At 37.7% G+C, this 21,694-nt stretch overlaps 1 protein-coding gene across 1 annotated transcript in view; it reads left to right on the plus strand.

The window, feature by feature from the left end:
• The window catches only part of Usp24 (ubiquitin specific peptidase 24), a 137,399-nt gene that overhangs the window by 79,451 nt on the left and 36,254 nt on the right, over positions 1-21,694 (plus strand). The window contains exons 41-55 of the mRNA XM_013022271.1: positions 259-376; positions 969-1,113; positions 5,256-5,375; positions 5,915-6,040; positions 7,090-7,188; positions 8,027-8,109; positions 8,792-8,933; positions 9,127-9,246; positions 10,903-11,123; positions 12,014-12,138; positions 13,136-13,277; positions 13,787-13,937; positions 15,306-15,401; positions 16,232-16,335; positions 18,093-18,206. Of these exons, the coding sequence (XP_012877725.1) occupies positions 259-376; positions 969-1,113; positions 5,256-5,375; positions 5,915-6,040; positions 7,090-7,188; positions 8,027-8,109; positions 8,792-8,933; positions 9,127-9,246; positions 10,903-11,123; positions 12,014-12,138; positions 13,136-13,277; positions 13,787-13,937; positions 15,306-15,401; positions 16,232-16,335; positions 18,093-18,206 (1,906 nt within the window). The remainder of the gene's footprint in view (positions 1-258; positions 377-968; positions 1,114-5,255; positions 5,376-5,914; positions 6,041-7,089; positions 7,189-8,026; positions 8,110-8,791; positions 8,934-9,126; positions 9,247-10,902; positions 11,124-12,013; positions 12,139-13,135; positions 13,278-13,786; positions 13,938-15,305; positions 15,402-16,231; positions 16,336-18,092; positions 18,207-21,694) is intronic.

Below are 21,694 nucleotides of genomic sequence, written 5' to 3' on the forward strand. Positions count from 1 at the left end.
GTTCAGGGTGAGAGCTTGGTTCCTTTTGTTGTATCACAGGCTTATAAATAAGGAAAGCACCTTCCTTTGTTCACCTTTCTATCCTGTCCTCCACACAGAATGGGGTAGTACAGTAGTACACTCACAAAATCAATGTTCTGTTAAACTAGACACACTGCTATTTGGTGGCCTTTGCTTCTCTGATAGAAAAGTGCAAGATAGGATCTTTGTATTAAAATCCCTGCTTGTTTTCAACTTGAATCTTGTGCTTTATTCCAGGTTCTTCACTCATTAAACCATTGCTAGATGACTTCCTTTTCCGAGCTTCTAGAATCATCTTAAATAGTCATTCTCCAGCTGGCAGTGCCGCCATCAGTCAACAGGATTTTCATCCAAAGTATGGAAAATGCACGTTGTGTTCAGTTTTGGTAAAAATTCTAATTCAAAATTTTAGTCCAAAATGATTTTTCTAACTTGGAGTTTTTCTCCCATCTTAAGTTATCTGTGTCCTGGAAAATAGTATGTGCTATGTAAAGAAATGCATGCAAAGGACTTAGTGTGAAGCCCACCTTACACATAGTAAGCATGGAGAAAGTATACCATCATCTAATGGAAAACCAAATAATGTGGTTAACTTGGGCATAATTCCAAGGGAAACGTGTTGTAATAATTATGTCTAGCTGGATAGAGTGGCACATGCCTGTGATTCCAGCTACTCAAGGGATGGAAATTGGGAGGACAGTCTGGGCTAAAAGTTCATGAGGCACTAACCCAACCAGAAAGGTCAGCATGGTGATTCAGGGCAGAAATTTAAACTATACAAGAGGCATAGGTAGAAGGATCGTTATTTGCTTAGGTAGCCCTAAGCAAAACTGCGATACTCCATCTAAAAAATAACTAAAGCAAAAAGAAAGATGGTAAGAGGGCCTCACTGGGAAAGTGGCTCAATGTTGATTTAGTGTTGAAATTGGCTTGTGTCTTACTTGTAGGTGTAGTACAGTGAATAGTCGATTGGCAGCTTATGAAGTCCTCGTGATGTTGGCAGACAGTTCCCCTTCAAACCTTCAAATTATTACAAAAGAACTGCTTTCTATGCATCATCAGCCTGACCCTGCTCTTACAAAGGAGTTTGATGTAAGTTTTCTAAGCCATATTGCACCTAATTTTTTTAGAATGGTCTTTTAAACCATTTTAAGACTGCATTTTTCTGAACACAGAGTCTACTGCATGCTATGTTCACTGGTGTTAAAATAGCTATTAACATTTTATCACCAATTTATACTGGAGTATATTAGGAAATGGATGCTTTTAAAGAAGAAAGGCAATTTCAAGTTGGTAGTAGTTACTCTGAATAACAAATAGCACTCTAATGTGTGTATGTATGTGTGTGTGCCTGTGTGTGAGTGTGAGTGTGTGAGAGAGAGTGAGAGAGAGAGTCCTGTGGCTTGAACTCAGGGCCTTGGCACTATGCTTCAGCAGTCGGCTTAAGGCTAGCACTCTATCACTTTGAGCCTCTGCTCTCCACTTAGGGATTTTTGATGGTTAATTGGGGATAATCATTCTCATGGACTTTACTGCCAGGACTGGCTTTGAACTACGATCCTCTGATCTCAGCCTCATGAGTAGCTAAGATTACAGGCATGAGCCACCAGCGCCCAACCCTCTATAAGCTATTTTTTGAGTAGCTTTTTGTAGGCATCGTACCAGGTAATAGAGCATAAGATTCATAGTTTTCCAGGTGCAAAGGTATGTTAGGCTTTTAGATCTCAAAATAGAATGTCAGTCCTCAAGCAGATCTTAGTGTGTATACCAAAAGAGATAGACCCATACACATATCACAGAATGTGACACCATGTAAAATAAAGTTATGTCTTAGATTCTCCACTAACACAGAGTGGCACCAGCCTAGTGATGGTTTCTTAGAAAGCTTAGCGAACATGAAACTTGATATAGAGTCTTAAGAACTAGTGACGAATTAAAGCAGGGAAGGCAGTCATTCATTCCATTTCAGCATGAGAATATGAGCAATACTATGTTGCCACAAAGCAGTTTAGGATATAGTAGGATTTGCAGGATGGAAATAAGTTGCACTTACCGTCAAATGCCAGGAGTGAGAGGACACTTTCAAAACTGCCTTTGCTTTTTCTTTTGTCATGCAGTCAGATCTACCCTTTGGATGCCTGAGCTAGATATCAGGTTTGTCAGGAAAGGAAAAGAGAACATGTACCCTACACAGAGGAAATGGCATTTGTAAGGACTTAGAATATGTGAGCACATAATTGAGGAAACTGATTATTCATATTTATGATGTTTATTTTATGCTGTGCTCTAGCTTTACATGTTTTTATGTAATTAGCAGAACATCAAGCATTAAAATATGAACATATATTTTCATAAATCAGAAATTATGCCAGCATGTTTTCACTATATTTGATTCCTGTGCCTTGCATCTTATATGTACTTTTTTTCTAATTTGGGAAGAGGAAGGGAAATAACAAAATGATGAAATAAGGATACAGGTTGATAGGTCCCATGGTTTCCCTTATTTGCAATAACTAATGTATGTCTGGGACAAGCAGAAAAGGTCAGATAAGATGACGTTAAGTGAATGAACCCCAAGAGAGGGACACAGTGGTTTTTTCTTCCTTGCTATTGTTTCTAATGTATTTATAAGGTACCATGTGATATTTTTGTTGCTTTGTATGTCCCTCCCCCATGTTTTCACTATATTTGATGTTGGTATAATTTGGAGAGGGGAAGGGAAATAACAAAATGTTTAAATAGGGATACAGATTGACCCATTGCAACAATGAGATGTACAAGACCTATGTCGAAAAATGAACTTTACAATTTAGGCAGGTGGGGGTAGGGCAGTGTAGTTGAGGAAGTGGGAGGGATGGGATGGTAGGGGAAAAACAAAGGAGGAGGCAACAATGCTGTATAAGAAATGTACTCTTTACCTTGCTCATGTAACTGTACCTCCTCTGTACAGACAGTATTTTCACAATAAAAAAACTTATTTAAAAAAAGGATACAGGTTGATCCATGTACAAGATACTGTGTTGAAAACAAACTTTACAACTTGGGGGTGGGGCGGTAGGGAGGAGTTGGGGAGGTGGAGAGGGAGGAGATGATAGGGGAAAAACAAAGGAGGGGGTAACAATGCTCCATAGGAAATGTACTCATTACCTTACTCATGTAACTGTAACTTCTCTGTACACTGTCTTTACAATAAAAAAATATATGTTAAAAAAAGAAAAGTATACAAGAGAAAAAAAAGAAATTATACCAGCATAATGGAGAAAATGCCTCTTTTAGTGCTACTATGAACCAATTTTTCTTGTAACTTTCTTGTCTATGCTTTGTATTTTAAATAAATTTCAGTAGTAGCTCTTAGTTGTCACCCTTCTCTAAGTTAATATCTGGTATTAAAACAATATGATATCTAGCAGTTCCTTCCTTGAGTCAAGGTGTTGAGATTTTTGTGAACTTCTCCATTATTACATGGATGTGCAAGTACATGATGTGCTAGGTATGATCATGGCATGAGATTTAAGCTCCTGTCATAATTACATTTCAATATCTAATTACAATATCCTCTTCCTCTTGAAAGAAGTACATGTTGAATGTTAGCCAAGATACTTTTTCTAGAATATTTCCCCTCAGCTCTTCAGCTCAAGGGTAGCGCTCTACCATTTGAGCCACAGCGCCACTTCTGGCTTTTTTCTTTTTGCTTATGTGGTACTGAGGAATCGAACCCAGGGACTCAGGCATGCAAGGCAAGCTCTCTACCACTGAATCACCTTCCCAGCCCTTCTAGAATATTTCTACCCAGAAAAGTACTACTAGGATCTTTATTATTTCATATTTGTCAGTGAAATAGTAGTGTATACTTATTAGAAAAGGTCCAAGAGAGTACTCCAGTAGCTCATGCCTATAATTGTAGCTACTAGGAAGGTGGGGATTGAAGGGGATCACAGTTCAAGGCCAGCCCAGGCAAAAACTCAATAAGACCCCCACCTCAGTCAAAACTGGATATAGTGAATAGTGACATGTACCTGTCACCTCGGCTACATGGAAGGACAACCTAGATTTTTTTTTTTTAGTCATGGAACTTGAACCTCAGGGCTTGGGCACTGTCCCTGAGCTCTTTTGCTCAAGAGCTCTACCATTTTGAGCCATAGCGCCACTTTTCTGGTGGTAAATTGGGGGAGAGAGTCTCAAGGAACCCGGGTGGCTCACACCTGTAATCCTAGCTACTCAGGAGGCTGAGATCTGAGGATTGTGGTTCAAAGCCGGCTTGGGCAGGAACATCCATGAGATGCTTATCTCCAATTAATCACCAGAAAACTGGAAATGGTGCTGTGGCTCAAATGGTAGAGCTGAGTGACAGCGCCCAGGCCCCAAGTTCAAGCCTCACAACTGACAACCCAGGCTGGCTTTAATCTGTGAGCTTCAGATCTCAGCCTCCTAACTAGGATTATAGGTGTGAACAACCAGTGCCTGGCTCAACCCTGATTTAAGAAAGAAAAAAGTTTTTGAGACACCTCTCCCCATCTCAAAAGAAAAAACTGACCAGAGGGGTATATACTTTTTATTCCATCTACCTGGGGTGGGAGCAGGGTGGAGAGTAGACTGTAGTGCATGCTGGCCTGAGTGCAATACAAGACCTTATCATCTCAAAAATAACCAGAATAGAAAGGGCTGGAGGTGTGGCTCAAGTGATAGAATGTTCAGCAAATATAAATGAGTTCAAACCCCTGTACCACCAAAAAAAGAAAAAGTTTAGTAAAACAATACTGCCTTCTCTAAAAGGGAAGAAATGAATACAAGCCTTCTTAACCACTGCGGGATTTCTGTGGTAACCTCTGATAAAACCATGTTGCCTTTTTCCCCCCCCTCAACACATCTTTAGGTATATCTGCTTAATTAATTTCTATCTAATTCTGCTAGACTGAATTCCCTTGGCCATAGACCACAAACATTCAGTTTTCTCTAAATCATTGGCACATAGTGTCAATAAATATTTGTTGAGTGATGATCAAGTGACTTAATGCCTTATTACAAAAATGAGCAAAAAAATACACAGCTGCTGTATGCTAAATACTTGATGAGCAAAAAAGAAACATTGAGTTTCATTGACTTTGTTAGTGTGAGTTTCCTGATCCTGGATGGATCTGAGTGGACTTTTTTCTCCTCACAGACAGTACATATGACTGCAGTGGAGTCTGTTAGAGGTGCTAAATCTCTTTGCTGTTGTTTTTGTCTTTTCCTAGTACCTTCCCCCAGTGGATAGCAGATCCAGCTCAGGCTTTGTGGGGCTCAGGAATGGTGGCGCTACCTGTTACATGAATGCAGTCTTCCAGCAGCTGTATATGCAACCTGGGCTCCCTGAGGTGATTTTCTCTCTTCATCGTGTTTGATATGAAAGATGATCTGTGTATTGCCTGAAATTGTTCCATACTTTCTTACTGCTTCTTAGCTTAATTCAGTCAAGACAACTAGGAAGTTTTTAGTAGATTCTGAGTATAGACATGGTCTTAGTCATACATTTTCATAAATCTGCTGTTTCTATATCTGCCTTTATAACAGATAGACTTGACTTAATGTGTTTCACCTCCAAAGTCATTACAATCTATGAATTTACTATGATTTATGTATAGGCTCTGTCATTAGTGATTTGTAATAATGTCGTAGTTGTGACATGACAGGCAATATTTTGAAAATATTCCACATGTTGTATTTCATTTCTTAAAGAGATCCTAGTATGATTACAAGAATTTCCTAATCAAACAGTGAGGAAATATCAAAGGTAAATATGTACAGAGCCACATAGAGTATAACATTCTAAGAAAGCCTCAGATCCTTTTGTACATGTGTGGGTTTCCTGTGAAGCAATTAAATGACCTAACTAAGTACATTTCTTTCTCTTTAGTCCCTGCTTTCAGTGGATGATGACACAGACAATCCAGATGATAGTGTATTTTACCAAGTACAGTCTCTCTTTGGGCATTTGATGGAAAGCAAGCTGCAGTATTATGTACCTGAGAACTTCTGGAAGGTGCTTCTCCCAGCAACTTTGTATTAACTTAAAGATGTTAAATATTTAGTTAGACAACATTTTTCCTCAGTGATGATGGTTTTGTATCTTTTCTAACTCTAGATTAATCCCATTGCTAAAAACCTATAAGAATTAGGAGTAGAATTTATACTTGGTTTCAAATGTTTACAATGTTAAGTGTAGTCATTCATGATTTGTAAAAATTTGGCCATCTGTTTTGACTATTTCTCGTGAGTCTTTTTTTTTTTTTTTTTTTTGGCCAGTCCTGGGACTTGAACTCTGGGCCTGGGCACTGTCTCTGAACTGTTTTTGATCAAAGCTAGCACTCTACCACTTGAGCCACAGCACCACTTCCAGCTTTTTATTTTATGTGGTACTGAGGAATCAAACCCAGAGCTTCATGCATGCTAGGCAAGCACTCTACCACTAAGCCACATTCCTAGCTCCCTCCCCCATCCACTGACCCACATCTTAGCTCTTTAAAAATGTTTTGTTCCAAGCCAGGCATACCTGTGGCTCACACCTATAAACCTAGCTACTCAGGGGGCTAAGATCTGAGGATCATGGTTCAAGGCCGGCCTGAAGGAAAGCCCATGAGACTTTCCTTTCCAATTAACTACCAAAAGCCAGAAGTGCAGCTGTGACTCAAAGTGATAGAACGCTAGCCTTGAGCACATAAGTTCAGAGACAGCACCCAGGCCCTGAGTTTAAGTACCAGGACCAACATACCCAAATATATATGTTAAGATAATTCCTCTGGACCTACCAAGTGCTTCACTTCATTTCACAAAATGGATTACTTTGTGAGTTTCCCAAGAATTTGGTTAATTTCTAACAGACAGACTTTTAGTTTTTATCCTGATATCTCAACCTGTATCCACCTCTGTTTTTAGAGACTTGCTGGTAGAACAGCATAGGTAGCTGAACACAAATTTGTCTCACTTCATCCTAATCCCAACTTGGTTTTTAAACACATTTACATGTATTCTTTGTCTGTTGTGTTCAGAAATTGCAGCTTTTCCTTAAAACATTTAATTCTTACCACATAGATATTCAAAATGTGGAACAAAGAACTTTATGTGAGAGAACAGCAGGATGCTTATGAATTCTTCACTAGTCTCATTGATCAGATGGACGAATATTTGAAGGTAGGAAGTTGCACTTTCCCTTCAGCTTCCTAATTATAGTATAAGAACCTTAGGGTTAGTGGTTACTTAAAAACTAACAAATCAGAAATTATTGATCTTTAAACCTTTAACATCAGCTGTGATTCAGTTCTTCTTGGTATAAACAATGTAACATATACAAAATCAATAGATTAGTTCATAAGTTCCTAGTCTATAACACCTAGTAATGACTGTTTGTACCTTCCTGTTCTTGCTGCATGTCCCTTGAGGTGGTCTGGCCTCAGAAATGCTCCTGTCTATAGTGAGTTGAAAGAACTAAAAGCATCTCTGGCAAGGGAGGTGAGGTAGGGGGACCACATCAAAAAGTTGTCAGTGGTTGTATTTGTACCCAAATCCTCTTCTCTGCAACACCACAAACCTTCATGATGTTACTGTCTTCTAAGATTACCTGCTATCACTGATTGGTAACCTGTCATCAGTAGCACAGTTTTTGTATCTCATGTCTTCAAAGTAATGTAAACTTGTAACATTCTGGTCATGAGCAAAAAGAAAAGATTGTTGAGAGTTTCTTCTAACTTTGTAATTGTGGCACAAGAAGAGAGGATTCAGAATCATGGAAAATACTATGTTAATGATTCTGAGTGAACTTCCTCTTTTCCATTTATTTGATAGCTTGTACTGGATCTGATGATAGGTCATTGGCCTTCCACTGGTTCCTAACTGAAACTGCCAAAATCATTCTTTTTATTTTGATGGTTATTTGATCGTTATTTCAGCATAGATCTAAATAAAATGCTCTGTGAATCAGTCTGTAAGTTCCAGAGGCATTAATTACAATTTGCACTTTTTATTTTGACAGAAAATGGGAAGAGACCAAATCTTTAAGAACACTTTTCAAGGTATCTATTCTGATCAGAAGATCTGTAAAGACTGTCCTCACAGGTTAGTGAAGATGTCATTGACACAGGAAGTGTTATTGGGCTGTAGTGTTAGCTCTGAGGTAGAATACATGACCAGCATATGCAAGGCTCTGAGGTTTATCCCCTACATAGGGACAGAGGAAGAGGGAAGCATGTTAACATGAACATTTTAGTATGTTACAATTTTTTATATGTTAAAATATTTCTAAATATATTTTAGTGGATCTATAAATGTTTAATAAATTAAATTTCTTGGGTTTCTATCTTTCCTTGGTGGACTTAAGAAAATATTTGTTGGGCTGGGAAGGTGGCTCAGTGGTAGAGCGCTTGCCTTGAATGCCTGAGGCCCTGGGTTCGATACCTCAGCACCACATAAGCAAAAAGAAAAAAGCCGGAAGTGGTGCTGTGGCTCAAGTGGTAGAGTGCTAGCCTTGAGCTAAAGAGCTGAGGGACAGTGCCCAGGCCCAGAGTTCAGGCCCCACAACTGGACCCCTCCAAAAAAAAAACAAAAAAAATTTGTTGACATTTATAATTTTAAGCAATTCTAAATTGTCACACAAGTTGGTGTTTTTATTTGCTAGTGTACTTTTAAAGTGTTGAGATGTGCTAATTTTATTGATCTTGAATATTCTGTATCCTAAGTTCAGTGTAGTGATAGCTTTAAGAACTCTACATTGATGGGTTTTATATTATTTCCTAATTAGATATGAGCGTGAGGAAGCTTTCATGGCTCTCAATCTAGGAGTTACTTCTTGTCAGAGTTTGGAAATTTCTTTGGACCAGTTTGTTAGAGGAGAAGTTCTGGAAGGAAGTAATGCATACTACTGTGAAAAGTGCAAAGAAAAGGTATTGCATTTTTCCTTTTAAGAAAAATTTAATTTGCTGCTCATACTGTTTCTTGGTGAAAAATCAATACTAAGCTCTGATTGCTGCTTCCCCTAGATTGTGTCATTACTTGTTTTACACGGGTGGGGAGGCCTTTATATTAATTACTTTGTTCTTATGTTTTCTTCATGGAGATAATTTTTTTTTTCTTTAGAGAATAACAGTGAAAAGGACCTGTATTAAGTCTTTACCTAGTGTGTTGGTAATTCACCTAATGAGATTTGGATTTGACTGGGAGAGTGGACGCTCTATTAAATATGATGAACAAATCAGGGTAAATTGTTTTCCTTCCTGAATTTCTCATATTTATCTCACAAGTAGTTTGTTTTGATATAGTTCATGTTAAACAGGTGAGAAACACCCAGCCCATAAGCAATGTGAGGTTTTCACAGTTGTTTGGTACATGTTGGGACAGAAATGTATATGTTTCCTATGGACTTCCAAGACGATCTGCCTGTATTGATAATTTTGTATGGCCTGCAAATGATGTTAGTATCCAGATGGCCCTTGTCAGAAAAAAAGTTACCTTACTTTAAGCATACAAGGAAAATATGTTTAAGTGGTAGCATGGCTAATTATTAGGAATTACATGATTATGTTTATATTTATTAGCATAAAAACTATATATGGATTCTAAATAGTTTTTTATAAGAACAATATTTTTGTATTTTGTCACTTTGTCATCTGATTAAATCATTGGAAGGCTATGTGGATGAAATGAAATTGGTCACAGTATATATTCAAGTTTTATTTTTTTTACTGAGGATTTGTAGAGAATTGTCTGTAGCCATATCATGTTTAAAACTTATTGAGGTCTGGGAATATTTGCTAGTCCAAGCTACCATTTGAAGAATGGTGCTTTTCTAGTGAATTTTAGTTTATTTTCATAAATTGTTTTTTGCTTCTGCAGTATTAGGAGATAGTGGGATTTGTCATTAACAAACCTTTGAGTACCTTTGATCTACAAAAGTCAATAAAATCTTTTAATTATTAAGAAATAAAATATTAGTACTACATTTATTAAACTAATAATTCCTTACTCTATCATAAAGTAAGGAAGTAGTTACAAAATTAAAACGATCAGCCATAGCCAAGAGACTAGCATGACATACAAAGGAAAAACTACTTTCACAAAGTAACATTTCAATGGAGTGAATACCTTTATAAGATTAAAAAAAGATAAAAGCCCCATAAAATCTTGAATTGCCAGATTGGTGATAAGGGCAGGTTCAGCTAAGCTGATGTAGCTCTCTGTTGTAGAAGGTTACCACCCTAGATACTGGACTCCAGGTCTCAGACCAGAGACCCCAGCTAGTTGTGGGAAGCTGTGCTCCCAACCACCCCACCCTACCCCAAACCCCCAGCTGATTGGGCTTTGATTTCCCCTAAGATAATTTTTAGTCTGGAAATAAAGATATAGTATTAGAATAGAAATTAAACACCTGCCAAGATGATCTGAGTTAGTTCTTTGAACATTACTTTGACTATTGAAATGAGTAACAGAGGTGGTTCTAGGGCTTGTCTCCAGACTGTCCCAGCAGCAGACTTAAGAATGGCCTGTATGCCTCCCACACCCACTTTTCCTTGCTGTTTTCAAAGTCTTTATGCCCATGTCAAACTCCAGTCTCAGCAGAATGAGGAATCTGCAGCCCTGGTCTTGAAAAGTGGCTGCTAGGGAAACAGGCAGATCCACAGTGACCTTGGTCATCCTGGAAGACATCCTAGCATAACTGTGAAGTGTAAATTGCTCTCTGTAATTGGTATTCCAAGGGCGACTTGCATTTGTCCAGACTTAGACTGTTGGAGATGTTGTGCTTGAATTGGAGAGGCAGCTAGTTCCCGCCTAACTGAGGACAATATAGCCTTTTACTGCACTTGCTGAATATGTTCCTAAACAAAACTAACATGGTCTTCTTTTGCCTTTATGTAGTTTCCCTGGATGCTAAACATGGAGCCTTACACAGTTTCAGGAATGGCTCGCCTGGATTCATCTTCTGAAGTTGGTGAAAATGGGAGAAATATGGATCAAGGTGGTGGAGGCTCCCCACGGAAAAAAGTTGCCCTTACAGAAAATTATGAACTTGTTGGTGTCATTGTACACAGTGGACAGGCACATGCGGGTCATTACTATTCCTTCATTAAAGACAGGCGGTAAGGGTTTTTGTTTGTTTCTATATTAAGGTTTGAATGCAAGGCTTCATGCTTGATAGCAAAGTATTCTTATCAGTGAGTCATACCTCTAGCCATTTTTTGTTCTGAGGTTGAGATTTACACAACTAGGCCAAAGTCTGTTTTAGGCTTTCTAGCATAGCTAAGATAACAGACATATACTACCAGACCCAGCTATTGGTTGAGGTAGGGGGTCTTCTAAACTTCTTTGACTGGGCTGGTCTCTAAACTGTTGTCCTCCCAGTTTTAGTCCCCCAAGTAGCTGGGTTTCTCTCTCTCTCTCTCTCTCTGTGTGTGTGTGTGTGTGTGTACTGTTGTCCTCCCAGTTTTAGTCTCCCAAGTAGCTGGGTTTCTGTGTGTGTGTGTGTGTGTGTGTGTGTGTGCGCGCGCGTGCGCACATGCCCTTCACTAGAGTCTAAACTACTGAACTCACGTTCAACTTCAATTTTTTCACTCATTACTGGCCCTCTCAAATTGAGCCACATATCCACGTTGGCTTTTTGCTGATTAATTGATGATAAGAGTCTAGTGAATTTCTCTGCTCAGTCTGGCTTCAGATTATAGGCATAAGCCACCAGCGTTCTATTTTCTAAAGGTATCTCTCACTTGCTCTCTGGCCTACCTGCCATCCCTTTTCCCATTTCTCTCCTACTCCAGTTACCATTGATGCAAAGGAACTGCTATGTTGAATGTTTAAAGCTTGATATATAACTCTGCCCCTTCAATTTGCAAAGCTGTTTTAGAAGTTAAAATTGTCATTGCTATGCTTTTCTTAGCTATTTTCTGTTTTATTTTTAGGCAATACATAGAGACAAAGGTAGGAGATGAGGATTTTTTAACCTTAAAATATCTGTCTAATCTCTGGGTTCTAGGGGCTGTGGAAAAGGAAAGTGGTATAAATTTAACGACACAGTTATAGAAGAATTCGACCTAAATGATGAGACTCTGGAGTATGAATGCTTTGGAGGAGAATATAGACCTAAAGTTTATGATCAAAGTAAGTATAATAATGCTTTTCTAGCTATAGAATCACAAAAGTGAAATTATTCTTCAAGCTACTTAACAAAATTTTTTAAAAATGGGGAGAACAATGGAAGGGGTGACATTGATTAAGATACATTATCATAACCTGACTTATGGAATTGAAACTTCTTCATACAGTTAGTATTTTTAAAAATATTTTTAGGTAATGAGCATTATAGTCAGTAAAGAGGGTGAGATACATCAGAGAAAAACTCCCAAGTGAAACTTTCAGCTTTAAGTCTTACAGAAGTACTTGCCCACTCAAATGCCTATGTTTCCTTTACACTTACACAAAAGTATGATTATTAGAGAAGGCATTTCTAGTACTGAGCTTTAAATTTTCGTTTATTATGTATGATCTATCACCTGGTAGATTTTTCCTCTACAACCCCACCCCCAGGTGGAAATAGTATGAGAAAGGGCATGCATTATCAGAACTTAGTTTAAAATCATTTTGTATTAAAACCATTTTGCAGAGACCTTAGCATCTCTAAAGCTTAATTTTAAAATCTTTTTGGTGACATTTCTAAAGTCACTCTTAAGATTTTGCTGCAGTTTCACCAGTCATGCATCTGGTGGTGGTAACCTGTGGGGGCTGAATAGTATCGTGTCCAGTATTCACCTAGGTTTGTCTGTCTTTGCCAAAATGATCAAATGAAGTCAATATGATCTTGCCCTGTGCCACAGCACACATGTTTAAATGTTGCTTGCCTTTTGCTTAAATTTAGACCCCTAAAGGTATTTGCCTTCCCCTTCTCCATCACTCTGCTCTGTTTCACCTCCAGAGTAAGTGATCTGGTCCAGTTCAGCAACTCTTAAAGTACCCTCACTTCATTTTACACAGTATTCCTCTGTACTTATATTTTACATTTAACAAATTTAATAAATTTGCTTGTTGAGTATACAGGTCCTTTGTTTAGTCTATATTTTTTATTTACAAAGATTTCTTTGTTAATGTCATTATCAAATAGCAAATCCATATACTGATGTACGTCGAAGATACTGGAATGCCTATATGCTCTTCTACCAAAGAGTATCTGATCAAAACTCACCAGTATTGCCAAAGAAAAGTCGAGTAAGCGTTGTAAGACAGGAAGCTGAGGATCTCTCTCTGTAAGTTTCTCTTCCATATAAATTGCTGTATGATTCATAGTATTGTGATCTTTGATGATATACTCTTTGGGGTTTAAAGATCATTAGATAAAGAGAAATTCTAAAAATATTCTAAAAAGAAAAATTGTCTTTATTTTTTCCCCTCAATGCTCCCAGGACATGTTCCCATGTTTCCTGATATGAGTTATTTTGTATTTAGAAGACTGCATATTTAAATTATTTCATTCTAATTAGGATTTTTATTTTTCAATGTAGAATTTTATTTTTCAATGTTTTAAAGATTTGGCAGCATTTACTGCATGCACTTTCTGTCAAAGCATAGAACTGTGCAGACACAGTTGTTTGAATAAAGGTCTTGTCAGTGAATTTAATTTGGCTTTTTAACATACTAGATGAGGAAAATAAACAGTTTATGTTTCAAGCTAGTTTCTGTTTATGAGCTGATAAGTTGTAATGATTGCTGCAGCACAAACAACTTCATATTAAGCAGTTCTGATTTGGTTTCTCAGGTCAGCACCTTCTTCACCAGAGATTTCACCTCAATCATCTCCTCGTCCGCATCGGCCTAATAATGACCGACTCTCCATTCTTACCAAGCTGGTAAAAAAAGGTGAGAAGAAGGGACTATTTGTGGAGAAAATGCCTGCTCGAATATACCAGGTAAGAGCTATGTAAATAGTTTGAAGGAGAAAATCCAGATAAACATCAGTTTATCTTGTAGGTCCAGAGCCTTCTTTATTTATCACTCTTGTGATACTTCACCCCCTACTTGTACAAATGGTCAGTGATGATCATTATTACTGAATATCTGCTCTGCTACTGACTTTAAACAAGTCTCTTAATTCTTAAGGAGGTAGAGGCGACCTGTAGCCAACGTTTGGTGGCTCATATCTTTAATCTTAGTTACTTAAGGAGGCAAAGATGAGAGAATCATGACTTAAGGCTGGCCTGGCAAAAGCTAGTGAGAATCCCATCTTAACAACCAAACATATGTTTACATACATATTCCCGTCTACATAGGGCATAGGTAGAAGAATTGCAGTCTGAAGCCAGGCCCTGGCAAAACCTTGAGAACCTGGCTGAAAAAAATAATTTGTCAAAAAAAGAAAGAGGCAAGAGTCACGGCTCAAGTGGTAAAATACATGCCTATCAAGCATGAGGCCCTGAGTGTAAACCCTAGTACAACCAATATATAGGGGAAAAAGGAAAAGAAACTTTTGTAGAGTAACATTTTATTTCTGTTTTTTTTTTTTTTTTGATGGCAAAGCTAAGTCTCAGAAAAAGAGAAATGCCCTTCCAGAATCACAGAACAGGATTTAAATTCAGGACTGTGTAGTTCCCGAGTCTAGACATTATTAGCTAAATAAGCCAAAATGGAGATTTAAAAAAGATGTGGAGCTTTTTGTTAAGGAATTGAGACCAGGCTCTGGTGGCTTCCACATGTAATCCTTGCTGCTCAGGTGGCCCAAATCTAAGGATCACAGTTCACAGCCAGCCACAAAATATGCAAGTAGAGTAATAGGCTCAAGTGGTAGAGTGCTAGCCTTGAGCCAAAGAAGCTCAAGGACAATGCCAAGGTCCTGCGCACAACACACACACACGCACACACACACATACTCTCTCTCTCTCTCTCTTGAGCTATTTAAAACAGGGAGGCATGAAATCACTTGTATAAACTCTGTCTCTTTCAACTTAGAATCCCGTTAGTCCTTGTATAGTAGTTTCCTAAATTCCCCAGAGGTTTGCCTTTTTACAGTGTCTTGTATTTTTCTGTATTTTTTTTCAAAATTTAAAACTTCAGAAAGGAAGAAATTTTTATTCTGTAGTTTCTTTGTAGCAAAAACAATGGGAAAGTTTTTTAGGAAAGGAATACACTATTAATAGACAGAAATCAATCATCTCTAGAGAGAGAATGATCAAATTATAACCCATATTATCCTTCTTATCTAACCATTTCACTAGCACTATCTTCCACATATTGAATATTTTACCCTGTTTCTTAAAATAATTAATGGTTTTCTTTTGTAGATGGTGAGAGATGAAAACCTCAAGTTTATGAAGAATAGAGATGTGTACAGTAGTGATTATTTCAGTTTTGTTTTGTCTTTAGCCTCATTGAATGCTGTAAGTACTTGTTATATTGTTACAAAGAAGAAAGCATTAAGTGGCATCCTTTACTCTCAGTGTTTAGATTAGATACAAGAAAGATTTCTCACAAAGGTGCCTATTGGGATGCAGGAAGCCTTCAAGATGTATATTATAGATTTTAAACCAGTGGGTTTCCATGTAGTGAATTTTTAAACAAGTGCCCTTCTTTAAGGTCAAGTAGTTGGGTATATATCGATGGTTAATGACCTTCGTAAAGAGTTATTAATGACTTATAATCATATATTCCTCAAGATAAACTTCCCACTATTTCTTGTTTTTCTTTTTTTTTAATTTATTTTTTTATTTTATTTTATTTGTGAACATACTGTACAGAGAGGTTACAATTACATGGGCAGGATAATGCATACATTTCTTACCAAGCATTGCAGCCTCCTCCTTTGCTTACCCTTCACATCCCTTCCCAGCCCCCCCCCAATCCTCCCCTCCCACCCCCCCACCCGCACACCGACGTTGTAAAGCTGGTTTTTGACATGACAGCTTGTACTTCTTATTTCTTGTTTTTCAATAATCATTATGTTACATACCAAAAATGGAAACAATGTTCCTAGACTCTTGAGTGCTTAACATCCTAATGAACAATCTAAAGGCTATTTTGATAGGTCTTCATTTTAAAAATGAAGATGTTGCCTCTTTCTAAAAATTTAAATGTAATAATTTCTGTAATGAATGAGCTAGATTTTAAAAAATTATTTAACCTTGTCATGTGCAGTCAATTCAAAGTAAGTTGTAATAATCTATGAAACTTCTGTGGAAAACATTATTTCTTTTTCCTCTCTCTCTCTCAGACTAAATTAAAACACCCATATTATCCTTGTATGGCAAAGGTGAGCTTGCAGCTTGCCATTCAGTTCCTTTTTCAGACTTACCTACGGACAAAGAAAAAACTCAGGTGAGACTGATGTTTTAATAGTCTGTTGTGATATAACAGTCACTTTAACACTCAGTTAAAGGTGAATTTATAAATTCAGATGACTGAATGAAACATCTTTGTTTTCAAATTTTCAGTCTAGTGGGAAGGATAGATAAAATGAAATAATGAGTACAAGTTATAAATTCACTATGGTTTTGGGAACTGTACAAAATCATATCTAGAATACAAGACAAGAGTAGACTTTGAAGACACTGATGTCCTCAGAGGATTTTGAAAGGACAAAAGTAGAGAATGTACCAAACCTGAGTTGCAGACAAGACATGCCTAAGGTGCTATAAATGACTAGCAAATGACTAGCAAGCTGGGTTTTCCTAGTATTTGTAAGGGACTCCTCAAGTTAGTATGGAGTATCCACATAGGAAGTTTGGGCTTTATTTCATGGTATATCCTGGAGAGGCTTTGAACAAGGGTGTGTGTTCAGATTGATACTATAGGAACAGTAGGTATCAATTACTTCTTATTTATTCATCACTGGCTTCTATCTCTAGCACCCAGCTTACACAGGTTGTAGGTAAGTAGTTATTTAGTGACTAGAGTTAAAAATAAAGAATGTTGAGCAGCAATTTGCAAGAAATACCTAAAGGATTTAGGGTGAAGAGACCCAAGTCAGAAGTCTCTCTCTCAGCAAAGTGAGCTTCTCTAAGTCTAGGAGGTTTCAGGAAACATTTTTTAGTGAAACCCTTTAAGAAGAATACAAATATAATGGTAGTTTCATTGCTGGTGGCCTGTAACCCTAGCTACTCAGTAGGCTGAGATCTGAGGATCCAAGTTCAAACCAACCTGGGCAGAAAATGTCCATGAGACTCTTATCTTCAATTAACCAGAAAAAAAAAAAGTAGAAATGTAGCACAGGTAGTAGAGCACTAGCCTGAGCACAAAATCAAGGGATAGCACCCTGATCCTGAGTTCAAGTGCCAATACAAAGAATAAATAAAGCATGTGGTCTTCTTTTAAGTCTGTAGGATTCATTAGGCAAATGTTAGTTGTTGCTGTTATGTATAAAATTTGCTCCTAGGGTCTTCACATTACACACTATTTCCATTCTGTTTCTAGTCACCATCTGGGGACATTAGGGGTCTCAGAGTGGTGTGAGATCATGGATAGTATGATATAGTCATGGCACCTTTTACTGCCCAAAGATTTTATTCCATAAAGTAGAATATTAATACTCTATATTATATAACAAAATATTAATATTTTATAGGCTATAACAATGAAACATAAAATACTGTGAAATAATTGAAATATAAATATATTTAAATATATGAATATTTAAATACATATAATTTTAATATATGTTTTAAATAAAATTTAAATATATAAATATGTATATATATATATGTTTAAATTATAAGTTTAAATGTATTTGAATAGATGTAGATAAGTATATCCAAAATGTTACTTGTCTAACCTTTCCAACTGAAGGATTTTGTTTTGTTTTTGTGCAGGTAGTGGGGCTTGAGCTCAAGACCTAGGAGTTGTCCCTTAGCTTTTTCTCAAGGCTGGCACTCTGCCAATCTTAAGCTCCTTTAATACATTTTTATCTGGGGAGAGAAGAGTCACATCAGAAGTAACCAGAGCATAAAGGTCCACTGAGCCATGTTAGTGTAGTCAGTGAACATTTAACCTATCCTCTACCCCAATAGGTAGGAAGAAGTGATACTCTTGGGTTATTTGCTGGAGATGAACATTGCTTTTTGCTTTTTTTATAAAAGGGTTGATACTGAAGAATGGATTGCTACTATTGAAGCATTACTTTCAAAAAGTTTTGATGCTTGTCAATGGCTGGTTGAATATTTTATTAGCTCTGAAGGACGAGAATTGATAAAGTAAGTATTGGGATCTTTTCATTAAGAGAAATTTATGTCTCAGCATTAGAAATAAGGATGCTGTAAACCTTTGATTTTCCACTTAAAATCAGTTTTCTCATTGGAGTCTCACTTCACTAAAGCAGTGTGGAAATTATTTAAGTCAGTCTTACATCATCTCTGTTGGACCAGACTGGCAAAGGTTCATAGACTGCAGGGATTGTACATATGGTAATGCTCTCTCCAGGCAAGTGGCCCCTGAGCCTCAGTTTGGCTCAGGGTGGAGTGTGCAGGTCCCTTCCCTTGGTGACTGCTACAGTCGAGTAACAAGTAAATAGTAAACAAATTACAACACAGTTCACTTCCTGTTTAATTTTGTTTAGATTCTGATTAAAAGGTTATTTTTCAAAAATTAACCAACATTTACCTATATACTTGAGATTTTTTTAAGTAATTTGCCTTTCTTACTCCAGTCACTGATTGCATGATGTGACAAGCTCATCATATCAGCCTCTGAACTCTCTGGGAATTCAGTCTTAAAGGGGACCCAGCAAGTACCTTCAGTGTGGGTGAGACAGTGTCCTTTCTTCTTTCTCCCCAGTGGGTTCTTCCTTTCCTCTGCTTCACCCCTCAAACTTCTCACCTCTGCCTACTACTCTGCTATATGGTGTCATGGCCGCAGACATCACAGAAACAGCTAACACATGAGCCCTCATCACGCATGACTCACACTTGCCAGTCTCTTCCTGTCTGCCTTTCTCCTTCTTTCTCCTATGGAGGAAGCATCCTCTCTTTCAAAATGAATCTCTACATATGCAAGCCTTTTTAGGGAACTTGACCTTTTAATAATTAACTCTTGTCATGTGTCTTTGCCTTTTTTTCCACTGGGTCAATTCTGACATCACACCAACATGCTCTGGTATCTATCAACTTAAAATAAGCACACAGCAGGAAATTCAGACTTGTAGATAGATATCTTCCCACTGTCAGATCAATCAGGCTTACTAATAAGTTTAGGGAGGGGTGTCTTTTGTTGGTTTGTTTGTGGGAGAGTGATCAAACAGGACCTGGTACATGCTAGGAAAATGCTCCACTGCTAAACTATGTTTAGCCCTGATCAGAAATTCTTACTTGCCTATCCCCTTTGTCACTGAGCTCCATAGATGTGCATTGGCCGAAGTGGTATCTCCATTTCTCTTTCCTATAAGGTACTACCCTCATTCAGCAGTAAGACGTTCTGAGTGTTTTATAGAGAGGAGTTGTTTGGGAGATTGGTTTGTGTTTTTTAAGGGGAAATGTTTGGGGATTTTTTTTGTAGGGGGTTGAACTAGGGCCTTGAACTTTAAGCTATGCCCCCAATTCTTTAATTTAATTTTGCTTTTTTAGATAGAGTTTTACTAACTTTTTCCGTTCTAGTCTCAAACTCAAGACACTTTGGCTTTCTCCTTAGAAGAAGATGGGATTGTAGGTGTGCACCACCACCATGCCTTAGCTAAAAATTGAGACAAATCAGATCACATTACTTTTCTGCCTCACAGTTCTTAAGTAGATTGGCATAGTGCTATCATAAAGTCAGAAGTTTTTTTCTTTCTTTCTTTCTTTCTTTTTTTTTTTTTGGTCGGTTGTGGGGCCTGAACTCAGGGCCTAGGCGCTGTCCCTCAGCTCTTCAGCTCAAGGCAAGCGCTCTACCACTTTAGCCACAGCACCACTTCCAGAAGTCTTTACTATAAACCACAGGCACTGTTTGATCTTGTCTTTCTAGGCTTATCTTGTTTCATTTCCTCCTTGCTGATCGAGAGTTAGCCATCTTGACTTATTGGTCCTAAGCATTTTTTTCCTGCCTAATGGTTCTTTGCACTAGGTATTCCTTCTGTCTTGAACATTGTTCCCTTCACTCTTGACCCAGTAAGTGCCTTCTGGTTTCAGATGTCAGCGTAAGTAACATACATTGATCACCCAGTGTGAAAAAGGTTGTCCTATTAGTCTGTTCCTGATGGTTTTGTCTATCTCTCCCACTGATAAGCTTCTTGAGGATACTTTAATGGGGTCATCCCCTGCTGTACACAAAGACCCTCTTGCATATTTGTGCATGCATATATATCAATGCAGCTCATAAAAAGAGAACTTATAATAAGCAGTTCTTTGAAATACTGTTTGCCCATCCCTTCAGAATTTGCCATAAATGTAAAGTTTCATCCAGTTTTTCTAGTTTGGCTCTAAATATCTTTCCAGTATAATTCCTAAGTATTGTTTAGGTGTTGGATTGTCATAGATTGATGATCCCAAGAAATGTAGCAAATTCTTCATTCCCTTACAGGAAGTGTACTTGACCTTGAATACTCCTGAGAAACCATCTTTTTAGTGGCATTTTTGGTCTCTTAATATTTCTGATGATCAGGAATACCAGTAAATTATCTAATATTTTTATGAGGATTAAGTATGCATCACTGTCAAGTGATATGAGTTTATATGTTTAAAGAATTAGTAATTTTTTCCTCTGCTTACATCTTGCCTTACAACTTTTAGGATGTCATTGTCATAAATAAAAAAATACAGATACGCTGTACAAGTTGCATGGCTCTTATCTAAAGTGCTTAGGACTAGAGTACTTCAGAATTGTTTTGTATTTTACAATGTTTGGGTATATAGAGGTATCCTGGTGAGGAGACCGAAATCTAAATAGAAATTCACTTTGTTTCATAAACACCTTAGACACATAGCCTGAACTTAACTTTATACAATATTGTTAATCATTTTGTGCATGAAACAGTTTCATGGTGTGGAGTTTTCTACATGTGGTATCATGTTTGGTCTTAACGTTTTGTCTCAGATTTTGGGCATTTTTGTTAGGAGATGGTCAGCCTGTGTTAATATCTGTAACTTAAGATAAGCTTCTCCACACAGTTCTCTCTCTTTTTTTTTTGTGAAAATACCATACAGAGGGGTTACCATTACATGGGCAAGATAATGAGTACATTTCTTATCAAGCATTGTTGGCCCTCCCGCACCCCCCCCCCCCCCCCCCCCCCGCCAAAAAGTTTGTTTTTCAGCATAACTATTTGTATCTCATTGTTGCATTGGGTCATAGTTCTCTTTTTATTCCAGTCCTGAGGCTTGAACTCAGGGATTGGATGCTGTCCTACGCCTCTTTGTACTCAAGGCTGTTGTTCTACCACTTGAGCCACAGTGCCACTTCCAGCTTTTTTTAAGTAGTTTATTAGAGATAAAAGTCTCATGGACTTTCTTGTCTGGGCTGGCTTTGAACTATGATCCTCAGATCTCAGCCTCCTGAGTAGCTAGGATTACAAGTGCAAGCCACCAGCACCTGGCTCCACATAGTTCTTTTTTTAAAAAATTTTTATGTATTTTTTATTGTGAAAATACTGTACAGAGGGGTTACAATTACATGGACAAGATAATGAGTACATTTCTTATCAAGCATTGTAGCCTCCTCCTTTGTTTCCCCTTCCCATCCCTTCCCATCCTCCCCCGGCCCCTCCACCCAATCT

This window comes from Dipodomys ordii, unplaced genomic scaffold (assembly GCF_000151885.1).
Source record: "Dipodomys ordii isolate 6190 unplaced genomic scaffold, Dord_2.0 Scaffold61, whole genome shotgun sequence".
NCBI classification, from domain to species: domain Eukaryota; kingdom Metazoa; phylum Chordata; class Mammalia; order Rodentia; family Heteromyidae; genus Dipodomys; species Dipodomys ordii.